This window comes from Mesocricetus auratus, unplaced genomic scaffold (genome assembly GCF_017639785.1).
Source record: "Mesocricetus auratus isolate SY011 unplaced genomic scaffold, BCM_Maur_2.0 Super-Scaffold_4256, whole genome shotgun sequence".
Lineage (NCBI taxonomy): Eukaryota > Metazoa > Chordata > Mammalia > Rodentia > Cricetidae > Mesocricetus > Mesocricetus auratus.
In genome coordinates this window covers 50,958,762-50,972,836 of record NW_024429182.1, presented here as the reverse complement: position 1 = coordinate 50,972,836, position 14,075 = coordinate 50,958,762, and the positions used below count along the sequence as shown (strand labels likewise).

Below are 14,075 nucleotides of genomic sequence, written 5' to 3'. Positions count from 1 at the left end.
TCAGGCCTGAAGTGATGAAATTACTGTCTTCACACGGAACAGTGCTTCCAGCTTTGAGAGCAACCACGGGGCTGACACTATAGCTCTTCACTGTGAGCTGGACCCCAGCCATATTTTCCCCTGGTGTGACCAGGCATACTCAGTATCCTCTGGGCCCTTAGTGTGGAGTCCCGATCTGCCAGGGACCCCAGTGACTTGTCCTTCACCTACCACACCTGACAAGAATAGGAAGATGGTTCCTCTTCTGTCCACACGAGTTCTGAGCTCATTCCCACACCACTTCCTGCCTCTGAGCCTGTGCCTGGCAGAAGCTGTGCAACCCTACCAGCTATGCTGCAGAGGTCTGACAGGGCTTACCCTTCCTTTGGGCCTTTTTCTGTGAGAAGACTTCAGAGTCTTTGCTGAAGACTTTTTGATGAGGAATACTCTCGAGTATCGCAGTAAACACACGGACAAAATTCATCCTTCAACTCACACAAAGGACTGAATTCATGTCTGGGTATTGATGCCCAAAGTCACAGTGCCTAGCTCAGGGCCTGCTCCAGGATGCCAAGCAGACAGTATTCTGAACATCCTTGACTTCACCCCACAACTTCTGGGAAATGGTACATACACTTGGGCTCCACTCATCCGAGGCCTCCTTATCAGGAAGGGCGTGGGGCCAGCACAATCATGTGCCTCCCAAAGCCAATGCCTGACATCCACTGCCCATGGCACCCAGCATCTGGACACCATCCCAGCATCTGGACAAAAAGTCTTTTATTAATGACATACAAATAAAACTGACACAAAGAGAGATGCTTTCTTTCCCCCTTTGATTCCAGTGATAACAAGTTGCTGGGAAAAAATATATATATAAATTTATCTTCCAACTTTCCTCTAAAAAAAAAAAACTGAACAAAAAACCAAAAAGCAACCCCACCCTGAAAGTTTTAAAAGGAACCATACACATTTAACAGCAACAAAAATAACCTGAAATGGGATGAGTTCACTAAAACAACAACAAAATCTTTAAAAACATTTTAACACATCCTGGACAAAAAAACAAGAGCCTGGTATAGGAGACTAGACCTTCTTAAAATCATGAGGATGGAAGATGATGTATGCCTGTTAAACCGTTGGGCTCAGCACCCACAGATCTGCTGGTCTTGGCCACCATCCCCATGGTCCAGTGAGAGATCCTGAAGGGCCCTTGGGGATGTGGCCTGCAGAGGGTGAGCAGGGCAGGCACTAAGCACCATGAGAGCCCTGGTGTCAGGTATCCAGTGACTGGAGACAAGACCCTCAATTCACCTCACATGGGGTTATACTTGGGGTTCCTTGTGGTCCCCCTAAGTGGGAGGTATCAGAAATTCATGATCTAAGACAGACAAACATCAGGGAGTAACTCTTCCAAGCATTTTCTGTTTCATGATTCTTGGAAGGAGCCTACCAATCCCCTCTGGGCAGCTTCAACTCTCACCAGAGGCATGGCCCCCGAAGCTAGCAGGCCAGGCAAAGGTAGACCTATTCCAGTGTAAAGCTGCAAGGCCCCTCTGAGGTGAGGCTGACAGGGCTAAGAACAGCACAGGGTCCTCCACAGAGAACAGATCATGGCAAGAAAGGACCCTTGTGTCCACGCTACCATGCAAGCAAGGATCTGAGTGGGAGGTGACTGCTCCGGGGAAACTTGCCAGGAAAGACAGCCTGAGTTAGGCAGGGGGTGAAGTGAGCAGACTGAGGTCAGAAGTCTCAGAGAGCAAGCGCACAAAGGCAAGCTCTTTGCCATGCCAAAGCAGAGCTCAGGGACAGCAAGTGGCAAGTGTGTTTTCCTGGGTGAGGGTTTGGTTTTGCTTCCTTGGAAGAACATGGCCCAGGTCAGGATGAGTTCAAGTTCTAAGCCTGCACTCTCTTCATCCTTTGAAGAAGGCGGCCAGTGTAGGGTGATACCAGGGACAGAAGAGCAGCGGTGAGCCACTGAAAGGCATTCCTGATGTATCCCAGTGGGGCAGGAGAGGCACAAGCGTCTCACTGAGGCAGTGAGGGATGGGGCTGGGGAGAACAGGCAAAGGGGCCTGCTGCTGGCTGGGGCTCCTCAGACAGGGAGGGTGGGGGGTAGCCCTACCTTCAGAGAGCTATCAGCACCAAGAGTAGAAGGAAATAAGCCGGGCGGTGGTGGCGCACGCCTTTAATCCCAGCACTCAGGAGGCAGAGGCAGGTGGATCTCTGTGAGTTCGAGGCTGAGCTGGACCGACAGCCTGGAAAAACAATACAGAGAAACACTGTCTCAAAAAAAAAAAAAAAAGAGTAGAAGGAAATGGTATCAACTGGAAAGAAGAGGGGCTCCCTGATGTTATTCCCCTTGAGACTAAGAACAGAGGTATCTGGGCTGAAGTCAGAGGTGTGAGAACAGGCAGGACTGTGGTTTCCTTCTTGAGTAAAAAAGCTGAGTCAAGATCGTAAGAAATGCAGCAAGATCCAAATGCCCAGAGATGCTGTGTCCCCACAGCAAACACATAAGAGACTGACAGCTCTTCCGGTCTTCTCTGCCTCACTGAGAGTGATGGAGACAGTCTCCCTCCTGAAGTTGGCTGGTCCCGAGACTCCACGCTGTAGATCTATAAGAACACGGCACAAACCCCTGCATCTTGGCATCAAAGAGCTACATGGTCTCTGGAAGAGCACTTGGTCCCCAGAGTAAAAATGTCCAAGGGTTGTTGTGTACCCAGATCTGCATCCAACCTTTCTAGGGACCAGCAGACTCCAGGTCTTTTCACAAAGGTGGGTATTAACATTCCATTTGTCCATATGGAGCATGGTATGAGCCCTGTCAGAAACCCTCCTGCAGACAAGGGACCCACCTTCCATTTTAGGGACCCAAGAGCTAAGCAAGGAGGAGGCAGCCACTGCACAAGGATGGGCTCAGTGGCTAACCTGCCATCCTTCTCACAGTCTGCTCTCCCCCTGTGTTCCCTCCAGGCAATCTGCTTTTCTAGGAGGGGGTGGAAAGGCAGCTGGGGTCACTGCTCCCCAGGGTTCTGTGCTCTCAGGGTATGCCTGGCTCATACAGGGCTAAGGCACCCACAGCTCTGGGGTACCTGGCAAGTGGCTTAAGACCAGGGAAGAGGACAGGCCTAAGGAGAGTGACTTCACTTGCAAATGGTCATGGGAGTTCAGTGGCAACAGCCACCACAGTGCCCGCCTGTGTGGGAATGCTGACTGTCCCCAAACTTGGTCCTCCGGCTCAGAATTTCGTAGGAGCAGTCCTCCCCACAGCAACCAGACATGCTGGGAGAAGAGTCATCAATTTCAAACCTGCAAGACAAACCGGAGAGAGGGTTGGCTGCTGGCTTTGCTCCTGAGCTGAGAACTTCTGCAGCAATTCTGAGATCTCTAAACTGCGGCACAGGGATCAAGTCATAGGGCACTGGCACACCATCTCACAAACCCCACTGACTAGATTAGGGTGCGGACAAGCAGGTACCTGAGAACCAGCAGAGGGAGTACCCTAACCACCCAGGACCACATTCCTTACTGCAGTGCCTCTCGGAAGAACTGATAGGCGCCATGATTGTGTTTAAATACAGTTAGCATCACCTTCTTCATCTGTGTGCTGGAAGAGAGCAGAGTGAGCACCTTTTAGAGACAGAATCAACGGGTTAGAGATGGTTCAGCAGCGAACAACACTTCTGAGTGTGGGATTAAAGGCCTGGCCCAAGACATATTATTATTTATTTATTTGTTTGTTTGTTTTTGGTCTTTCGAGACAGGGTTTCTCTGTGGCTTTGGAGGCTGTCCTGGAACTCGCTTGGTAGTCCAGGCTGGTCTCGAACTCACAGAGATCCGCCTGCTTCTGTCTCCCGGTTGCTGGGATTAAAGGCGTGCGCCACCAACGCCTGGCTTCAAGACATATTTTTAAAAAACAAAACAATACAAGGCTTGGAGAAACGTCTCAAGGGTTAGGAATACTGGTTGCTCTTGCAGAGGAACTGGGGTTTAATCTTTAGCCCTGACACAGTAATGCATAGCCATCTATAACTCTAGTTGCAAGGAATCAGACACCGTCTTTGGGCCACGCACAAACATGGTGCATATACATACACAAGAAAACACCCATACAATCATGAAAATAAAAAACAAGTTAGGAGTCAGCGTTAGTGGTGCACACCTTTAACCTTTAACTCCAGTACTTGGGAGGCAGAGGCAGATGGATCTCTTTAAGTCCCAGGCCATCCCGGTCTACAGAGTGAGTTCCAGGACAGCAAGGGCTACACAGAGAAACCTTGTCTCAAACAACAACAACAAAATAGACACACACATACTCCAACAGCAACAAAAAGTGCATTAACAAACAAATATAGAACACAGACTAAGGTCAGACCTCCTCTCACTCCCCCTTCCATTTTGCCTCAAAGAGTCCTCCAGCCCCTCCTCCCACCTGCAGAGGCCTCGGACACCATGGCACTGGATCCCTCTGCAGGTTAGTCAGAGTGCCTCAGTGTCAGGGATCTGCCCCATTTGCCCTCTAACCTTGAGCCACAGCAAAGCAGGGTCAGCTCTCTGACAGGGTCTAGATGCTTTTTCCCCCGCTGAGAAAGCTCAAGATCAGTAGCCTGTGGGTGCAGCAGCTCTTACCTGTTGGCCATGAGCTGCAGGATCTGAATGAGGAATTTCCCTAGGCCTTTCCGCCGCACCTTGCTTTCCAACTGCACTTCGTAGCTAACAAAGAAAGCAGAGGGTGAGTGCATAGAACAGTGCCAAAGAGAGGGTCCGGGCCCCAGAGGAGCCACAGCCCCAGGCAGCCCTCAGCCCCCGAGAGGCTCAATGGTGCTGCCACTTGGTCTCCCCCCCTCTACCCACTTTAGGCCTCAGTTCCTACCAGTACAGGACTTCATCCCCGCACTCCACATCAAACCGGAAGTGAGAAAAGGCAACTGGGATGGAACTGTTTTCCCAAGCAATGAGGTACCAGGCTCGGTCATCAGTCATTTCCTCCCGCTTCTCTCGGTCCTTCCAGCCCCACTCACTTTGCTCATACCTGAGGAGTTGTGGCAATCAGGACAGAGGACCTTGGAAAAAAGCCACAGGGGTGCGGGGCTGCCCTTGGTCGGGCATGCTTACATTGTCTGCATATTGGTTTTGGTGAGGTCAAAGGCCCAATCCACAGTGGCTGGCTCCAATCCAGACACCCGCTTACATTCAATGGAGACATTCAACCTGAGAAGGGGACAGGAAGGCATCAGGCCTAGTGTTCTCACCAGGACATTGCTATTCCTCCATGCATGTCTGCCAGGGAGGCATGCCAGTCTCAGGCACCCTACAGGGCAAAGTTAAGTTCTCCAGACCTAGGATTAACAACTGTCATCATATGGCCACCACCCTGCCTCGGGGCTATTTCCTGCCTCACCTGTAGTGTCTTTGAAATTCACTCTGTCAACTGCTCTTCTTGGCTATCTCCCTGCTTTCCCCTACCTTCTCAGTCTCCCCAGTTTCTCCCTCCCTCCCTCCCTCCCTCCCTCCCTCCCTCCCTCCCTCCCTCCCTTCTTTCTTTCTTTCTTTCTTTCTTTCTTTCTTTCTTTCTTTCTTTCTTTCTTTCTTTCTTTCTTTCTTTCGACAGGGTTTCTCTGTGTAGCTCTGGAGCCTATCCTGACACTCTGTAGACCAGGCTGGCCTTGAACTCACAGAGATCTGCCTACCTTTGCCTCCCAAGCACTGGGATTAAAAGCATGCACCACCACTGCCCGGTCTGTCTCCTCAGTTTCTAATAATTACCAGAAACACTCTGCTCCCTAACTGTTTGTAAGCACTTGTCCTGCTAACTGAATCTCTGCTCCCTCCTCTCACTGACCCCTCACAGGACCAGGTCCCTCTTAGCTACCTATCATCCCTTCAAAGCAGCTGGTGACCTGGCCTTTCAAGAAGACTACAGCTCAATACCCTCCCCCAGCCCAGTCCCACCTGCTTCTTCCTCATGACACCCAGTGGCGACTGGGCTGATTACATAGGTGGGACAGGGTATAAACCATTGCTCTAGGTATTAAGATCCCCTTTTTCAATGAGGTTGAGAGGAAAGCTCAAACTTTTAAGGAAGAAAAAAAGTTGGGGGAGAGGGACTCGAGTAATGAATGGCTCAGCAGTTAAGATCAATGGCTGTCTTCCAGCAGCCTGAGTCTGACACCCAGCCCCCACAGCAGGTCACTCAGTGGTTATAGCTGGAGCTCAGAGCCAATCTGATGCACCTGACCTCAGGATACTTGCATACATATGATTTAAAGTGAATACAACAAGCCAGGCGGTGGTGGCGCACTCGGGAGGCAGAGGCAGGCAGATCTCTGTGAGTTCGAGGCTGGGCTGGACCAACAGCCTCCAAAACAATACAGAGAAACCCTGTCTCGTAAAAACCAAAATAAATAAAGTGAATACAACAAACCCTGAGTGTGGCGGCACACACCTTCAATCCCAGCACTCATAGGAGGCAGACATTCAGATCTCTGACAGTTCAAAATCAGCCTGGTCTACACAGCAAGCTAGTTCCAAGTCAGACAAGGTTATATAGTGAGACTCTGTCTTGAAACATGCACAAAAAAGGTGTCCCAGGAGACAATTATTAGAATGCTAATAAGCACAACTCACCCATTGCGGTCATACTTCTTGAAGACTGGGAATGCTTCCAGGGGGTCTCCAAGCTGTGGAGAGAAAGAGTAGACAAAGATGACGAAGACACTGGTGAGGAGGCGTGAGACCTCTGTCCCCCCCCCATGGACACCCACACTCATATGCACACAACCCCCCACACACAATCGGGAAAATAGCAATGTGAAATACAGCTTGATGCAGGAAGGCCACCATCAAGGTCAAACCCTTAGGCTCAGTCTAAAAACTCCCAGGCCCCCTCAAGAGCTGATTCACAGCTGCTCTTCCTCTGACTACAGCCCCAGGGACCAGACAGCTGAAGCCTCAGATAAAGCGTAGCCTACCGCACCCATGGGTAGCCAGCAACCTTTGAAAGAAGGAAGGGTTAAGAACACCATGTACCATGTCTCATGATATTTCCTCGCTCAAAAGCAAACTAGCAAAAAAAAAAAAAAAAAAAAACCTCCCTAAATTCCATATCAGGAAGACCTGTAGCCTCTTCACACTTCCCTCAGCTGGCTATAGGTCTGCGTGTACAGTGCTGCAGATCTGCCACTGGGTGGCGCAAGGAAGTCAAATAAAAAAACCAAGCTAAAGTTGAGGGAGGAACTGAAAAGGAGTCACCCTGTTGGCAGCATCCACTTTGGCACAGACAGCATCCATGGCCGCCCGCTCCTCCAGCCGCTTCTGCTTCTTCTCCTTGGCCTTGCTCGACTTTCTCTGCAACAAGGAAAACACTAACACTAGAAAGGCTGTGGCCCCCTCTCTCAGAGGAACCCAAGGGGCCTGGCACCCATTGACCTGGCCCTGCAACAGGGCATCTGGGTGTGTGCCCCAGCAGGGCACACTGTTCTCTCACGGTCCTGAGTCAAGGAGGAGAGGCAGGGATCACCAGACTTCTCAGCTTCCTCCCAGGAAGAGCACTCAACAGCTGTGTGACGCCAGGAAGTGCTGACCATCACCATCCTGCAGCCTGTTGGCCCAGCAGTGATGCATATTCTTAAGGAGGAAGCACCCCACTTTCAGCAACACTTAGGGGAGCTTCCTGGGATCTGAGGTAGCCGAAGACGACTGTTCCTTTGTCTTCTGACTATGACAGACAGACAGCACTGTGGATTCAGGGTCACATCACATGAAGGCCAGGGCACTTTGGCTTCAAGACACAGTACAGAGCCACCCCCAGAAGCTCTGCCCGGCAAACCAGATGATGGCAAGCACTCCATGCACCTGGTAATGACAAGGCTGGACTGAGGGCCTCATGGGTTCACCTCAGGGAGAGGTGCTCGTGTCAGCAAAACCAAGCTGCAGAGGCATGATAGCAGGGATGGGCAAAGGCAAGTTGTCCCCAGCTGCATCTTGACCAGACCCTATTTGAAGGCTAATGTGGGGCTTTCTCAAAATCCCTACTTCACTGTGTGTGTGTTGTGATACTGTAGCTCAGACAAGCCTCCAACTCAACAGTAATCCTTCTGCCTCAGCCTCCCAAATCTAGGATTAAAGATATGAACCATGCCAGGCGTTGGTGGTGCACGCCTTTAATCCCAGCAGTCGGGAGGCAGAGGCAGGCGGATCTCTGTGAGTTCGAGGCCAGCCTGATCTACAGAACTAGTTCCAGGACAGCCTCCAAAGCTACACAGGGAAACCCTGTCTCGAAAAACCAAAAAAAAAAAAAAAAAAAAGATGTGAACCATGGGCCCAGCTTCATCAAAGGTGTTTGTTCTTCTTTTCCTGCCAGATCCTAGAATTAAAGAGCCTCATGCCTTGGTCTGAGGGTAAGGCTTGCTTCCAATACCTACCTGCTCGGTACTTTCATAACTAGGGCTACAGAAAGGTGACAGCTCCTGTTCCCCATCCAGGAAAGAAAGACCAGGCAGCCCTACCTCTCCTACAGCTCACTGGAAAGAGGTCAAACACCACCAATGCCAATGTGACCGTGACACTGCCTGGGCCCCAGGACAAGGCCCTGAACAACCCACATTCGCAGAAATTGAAAGCAGCTGTCAGACAGCTGGGCAAGTTCCAAAGCACAATTTCAGCTTGGATGTTCTAAGGAACAGCAGCAACCAGAAGGTAAAAGAATTAGACACAGAACTCAAGATTCTGACACGAAAAACGCCAGCAGCATCTACTACTTCCCGGCACTAGCCAGGAGCCAGGCTAGCTCATGTCTCACTCCCCTGACAAAGGCACACACAGAGAGTAGAGCAGGATTTTGTCTTTGTGGTGCTGGGGATGGAACTCAGGGCCTTCTGCATGCCAAGTCAGTGATCTAACACGTAGCTACACCTCCAACCCGAGGCTGCCTTCACAGAGATGCAAATGGGAGTAGAAGTGGCCCCTCTTCCAGACAGGTTACCAGTATTAATTTTTCCTCTGGGAATCTGGGCTTCAGGACAACACTGAAATTGGTTAACAAACTTTCACAGAATACATGATTCAAGGCTCAGAGCGGAAGCCATCACTTACCTTTACGCCTTAAGAAACTGAGGCCCAAGGGAATAGGACTCATACAGTGCCCCAGGCAGTAAGTAGCCAAATGACAATAACCTCAGGGGCTAGAATACAGATGCAGTGTTTGTGCAGCAGGGCCACCATCTCCCTCCCAAGGGCAGAAGCACATCCAGACTTCAACTCAGTCACCAAAGACCTTCTCATACTCTGCAGAGATAAAGCTGGAGGCCTCAAGTGCTCTCAGGCAAACACTCATTTCTTGTTGCCTATCTACCTGGGAATCAATTTCCAGCCGTGTCACCCTATACCCTACCTCCATGCTAAGGCAGAAGCAAGGCAAAGGAAAATGACAAGACAAAAGTCTCCAGAGCTTCACGATGGAGTATCAGCAATGTGAGCTTTCCATCAACCAGACCAGGCTATGCCCCATCTACCACCCCCAAATGACCATCTGAACATCTCCAGGAAGACTGGGATGCAACACATCTCCCCCTTCTCCACTATGGCAAGCCAACATTGTTGGACTATCGGGATTGTCACATAACAGTGTGGGGCAGGAGTAAAGGTGATGGAAGGCAAGTGTGGATCCCAGGCCCCCAAAAGCATGAAATCTGGGTTCTCTCCACATTTCTGAACAGAGCATAGCTCCTAAGACTTGTTATGCAGGCTGACTGGTGAGCCAGGATCCCTCAAATTGAGGCCCAAGGTTGCCACCACGGAGACTAAAATAATGAAAACACTCCTTAGGCACTTGGCTGCCAGCACAGAGTGAGGGGTGGATGCAGGCTGGGCCACACAGGCAGGGGCTCTCCCTCAACCCCAGCAAGCACCAGTTAGAGTGGTCTCCCACTGTTCCAATTAGCTTCACTGCAGCCTTGTGGAGGTAAGGCTGTCCTGCAGGGACCAGGGAAAACTTGCCTAATTAAAATGGGAAATAAGCACATTGAACAGTAAAGCTCATTGTGGTTAAGTGTCTTTCCCAAGGGGGCTTTATATAATAAAAAGAGTGTGGATTTTGAGTCAAGGGACCTGGATTTCATTCTCAGCTCTTTTCATTTAACAGCTGTGACTTTAGGCATGTTACTTAAAACCCTTTTGGCAAGTTACTCAATCTGTCAAAACCTCAGTTTCCTCAACCATAGAATGGAACTGCTATACAGACAGAAACTTTTTGGTTGTACCTGTGCTAGGATCCAACCTCTTTCACAGCAAGGAACCACATTACACTGGGCTATATCTCAGTTTTAGAAATGGTCTGTTTACAGGAACCCACTAGTGATGGACACTGTGCTGGTGCATTTTTCAGGGGTAGGGACACCCCAGGTTGGTCCCTAACTTGCTATGTAGCTAAGAATGACCTTGAACGTCTGCTCCTCCTGCTTCTACTTCCTGAGTGCTAGAACTACAGACCTTTGTCACTTCACTCAGTTTATATAGTGCTAGGGATCAAACCCAGTGCTTCATGCATGCTAGGCAGGCATTTACAGAAAGCTAAATATCCCTAGCTCTCTGCCACTGCTTTTCTAAGAAGGATGTGTTTGATAGCTCAGGTGTGACAGGAAATCTGGGCTTAGAGAAGCTACCAACTCAAGTCATAGAGCCAGCAGCATTCTGAGGTTTTACCAACCTCCCTTGAACTCAGCTCCACCACTAGGGGTGGAGCTACCTACTTTGTGTGCATCCCTCCCATGACATCACACGTGACTCACCATAATACTACGTTAAGTACCGCTTTCACTGGGTGGCTGCAGATCTGATCCCTTTACTATTCTTGTGAAAGCAAGAATAGTAAACTCTACACAGTTCTAAGAGGCCCGGAAATCACAAAGAGAAATAAGAGAGAAAAGATAAAACAACAAACAACACATAAGTGGCTGCTCCTAGAAAAGATTTGACATCACTTAGGTTTTGGTGTCAATGTTTCTGTCTAGCTGGTTTTGGCAATGCGGGAGAGAGCGAATGTTTACTCAAACCCAAGCAGTTGGTGCACAAGAACCTTGGGAAAGCCAGGTGGTGGTGGCACATACCTTTAATCCCAGCACTTGGGAGGCAGAGGCAGAGGCAGGAGAAGCTCTGAGTTCCAGGACAGCCAGAGCCAGAAAGAAATCCTGTCAAAGAGGGGGAAAAGAACCTTGGAGAGGTGAGAGGTGTTTCACCTGCTGCCACTCTCACTTAGCCTGAGGTAAAGAAGCAGGGTACCACCTCCTATGGGAATGGGGGGGGGGCTACATGGAATACCAATTTCCAGCCCTGCAGGTGGGGCATAAGGGTGGGGCCTGATGAGAGTAAAGGGAGAACTCCAGATCTAAGCCAGTGAAGGTTAAGTAATTCAAGTCTCTGCCACTTTTCTAGGCCAGGGGACACTCTGAAGGGGCTACGTGAGAAACATCTCCAAAGCATGAGCAACAGAGTGGGCCCAAAGGAAGTGTATCTGGGTCCTCCTGCCTCAGTGCCACCAGTGAGGAGGGAGAGCCGAGGCATGTTGCCTGCCCTTCTTGCTGAGTCTGAGCAGAGTTACTGAGTAATACTAAAAACTTGGATTTTATTTTGTTTCAACAACAGCTGGGGCCTAGGACCACTTACTAAGTCGAAGTTAAACATGCCAAGGTCTCTAAGCTTCATTTTCTTCATATTAGGTAAACAGCAACGAAAATTACTGCCTGAACTATGACGAATGCTTTGGGAGGTTTGGGTTTTGTTTTTGATGCTGGAGGTTGAACTCAGGGCCTTATACATGCTGAGCACATACTCTACTACAGATCTACAGAGCTATATAAGCCCAGACCCCCAAGGTTGGTTTTGACACAGGCTCGATTATTTTCATCTGATAAACTGATTTGTTTGTGAAAAAAAGAAAAAAAACTAGGTTAGTGACAAGACAAACCCAAGGGGATAAAAATAGCACCAATCTATCTTAGATCACTAAAGTGAGATTGAGAATGCAAGCAAAATAGCAGCTACTGCTTATAAGGCACCTAGTGGGCCATTTACATCCATTATCTTGTCAGATCTTCAGCACTCTCTTAAAGGAGGTCCTGGGCATCACAGATGGGGAGAATGAGATCAAGAAAAGCCTCATCACGTGCAATGTCAAGCTGCTAGTAGTCACTGAAGATGCGAGTTGCCACTGGATCATTCAGTTCCAAAGTCAGGACTCCCTAACGATGCTGCAAATTCCACACAAACCGTAATAAGCCAGGATCAGGAACGGCCAGTTTCATTTTTAGGAGGCTGAACTCACAAACAAGAGACTGCTTTTGCCCAACTAGATCTGCACATTCCAGGAAGGGACATGGAAATGCACCTTCTTACTGCCAGCGCTTAACAGGTGGTTACTATGCATCCTGGGGGGCATCACTAGTGCTCCATACTCCCTGCTCATCCGTACATCTCCACACACACACACACACACACACCCCGTTGCAGCCACCTGCAGTGACATGACTAAGAACAATCCAACCTTTTAAGACCCACTTTACTGCGGCCACGGGCTGAACCGGCAGGCCTCAGTGGGAAGGGAGACTCTATTTTATCAGGAGCAGGAGGAAGCTGGTAACGGCGGTTCAAAAGTGTAGCGGAACAGGCTGGGCTGAGGCTTGACCAGAGGGAAGCAGATTCCACTGGGGCTTCAGAGAGCGGGATGGGGTCCAGCGCCCAAGCCATTGTCAGTGTGACCTTGGCCGTGCGCCTTCTTGCCTCCCGGCCTCAGTTTCCTACAAGTCCAAGTTGCAGGAAACCGCTGGGACCGTGACAGCCAGATGATGGGTGACCTCAAGGAGCAAGGGGCTATCCTCAGGGACACAACGGGGCTCGGGAATGGGGAGGCCCACCAGGAGGTCAGAAAGACAGGAAGGGGCACGAGGGGCCGGAGGGCGGAGGGGAAAGGGAGAAGGGACTCCAAAAGGATTCCTGGGCTAGGCTCAACCCGGGGGCCCTTACAACAGGGGACTCTGGTCAAGTGGGGGCCGGGGTCACGTGAGGCTGGAGGGGGGTCAGGGTCACGTGAGGGGATTCAAGAAACAATGAGGACGCGGAGGATGAAGAGCAGCTGTGTACTTCCCACTACTTCTCCAGCCTCACTTACCCCCATGGTTGCGGCGGCGGCGACCCTCGGCTCCTCCTTCTCGCACTTGCCGGTAGGGAGGCGGCAACGGCGGCGGCCGAGCGACAGCGGAGCGGCGGGCCGCACAATGCGCATGCGCTTCACGAATCCCTCGCGCGTCCTAGCGGGCCCCGCGCCGGCGCAGAACCGGACAGGGGTGGGCGGTGAGCGCGAAGGCGCGCAGGTGGAGCGGTCGCCGTGCGCGCGGAGGGCCTGAGACCAGAAAGGCGGGAGGCACGGCGGAACGTCGCGTTAGGAATGACGCGCACGCGCAGCCCCTCCCCTTCACCAGTACGCGTCTGTAGCTATGGAAACGACCACGCGGAGCTGAGCAGGAGGGCGCGCGCAGGCCTGGAGCCGCGCGCCTCGTAGGGGCTCAGAGGGCGGTGGCGCTGGCCGTCTTCGCGGGCGTGCGGGCACAGATAAGTCTCTGGAGGCGTTCCGGCCTTCTAGAAGCTGATTCTCCGCATTGCGTGCCTTTTCTAACTAGTCTTGCTATAGTCATTCATCCTGCTTGACATTCATTCAGATAGCATTAACGTGCACCTACGCTGTGCTGAACCCAGAGGACACAGAAGTTACTGCAGTCCTAAACTTCGCTGTTTAGAGGGAAAATGGGCGTGCAACTACTGTGTAAGAGTTGTTTCAAATAAGACCTCAGGTGTCCTGGGTCGTATTCATTTCAGTCTGCAAATACCTGGGGAGTGTGACCTTCTCACACCTGAGGATATAGGGCAGTTTGCAAACCTGGGACTAACCCTGGAATCTGGGGTAGGGAGACATGTATCAGAGATTTGACTTTCTTGTGATTTTTGTTTTGCTTGGTTTGGTGTCCCCCTTCCCCCGCCGCCGCCTGGTACTGAGGGTCGAATCCAGGGCTAGAGTTCTGTCACTGAGCTACACCCCGCCC

General features: G+C 50.8%; 1 protein-coding gene across 1 annotated transcript; it reads right to left on the bottom strand.

Moving 5' to 3' along the window:
• Positions 1–742: 742 nt before the first annotated feature.
• On the bottom strand, positions 743–13,372 carry Naa40 (N-alpha-acetyltransferase 40, NatD catalytic subunit). The gene is made up of 8 exons (XM_005063893.4): positions 13,148–13,372; positions 7,237–7,332; positions 6,613–6,665; positions 5,101–5,196; positions 4,859–5,017; positions 4,615–4,698; positions 3,515–3,592; positions 743–3,294 (listed from the first exon to the last, which is right to left on the bottom strand). Exons 1-8 carry the CDS (start codon positions 13,259–13,261, stop codon positions 3,153–3,155), a joined length of 822 nt encoding a protein of 273 aa, XP_005063950.2. The 5' UTR covers positions 13,262–13,372; the 3' UTR covers positions 743–3,152.
• Positions 13,373–14,075: the final 703 nt, after the last annotated feature.

Excerpts from the sequence above, each read along its gene's own strand:
- Naa40 (XM_005063893.4), bottom strand. The coding sequence starts at position 13,261 with ATGCGCATTGTGCGGCCCGCCGCTCCGCTGTCGCTCGGCCGCCGCCGT. Across the intron at positions 5,018-5,100 it reads AAAACCAATATGCAGACAAT|GTATGAGCAAAGTGAGTGGG; the intron begins GTAAGCATGCCC and ends ACAACTCCTCAG. Across the intron at positions 4,699-4,858 it reads GGGGATGAAGTCCTGTACTG|CTACGAAGTGCAGTTGGAAA; the intron begins GTAGGAACTGAG and ends TTTCTTTGTTAG.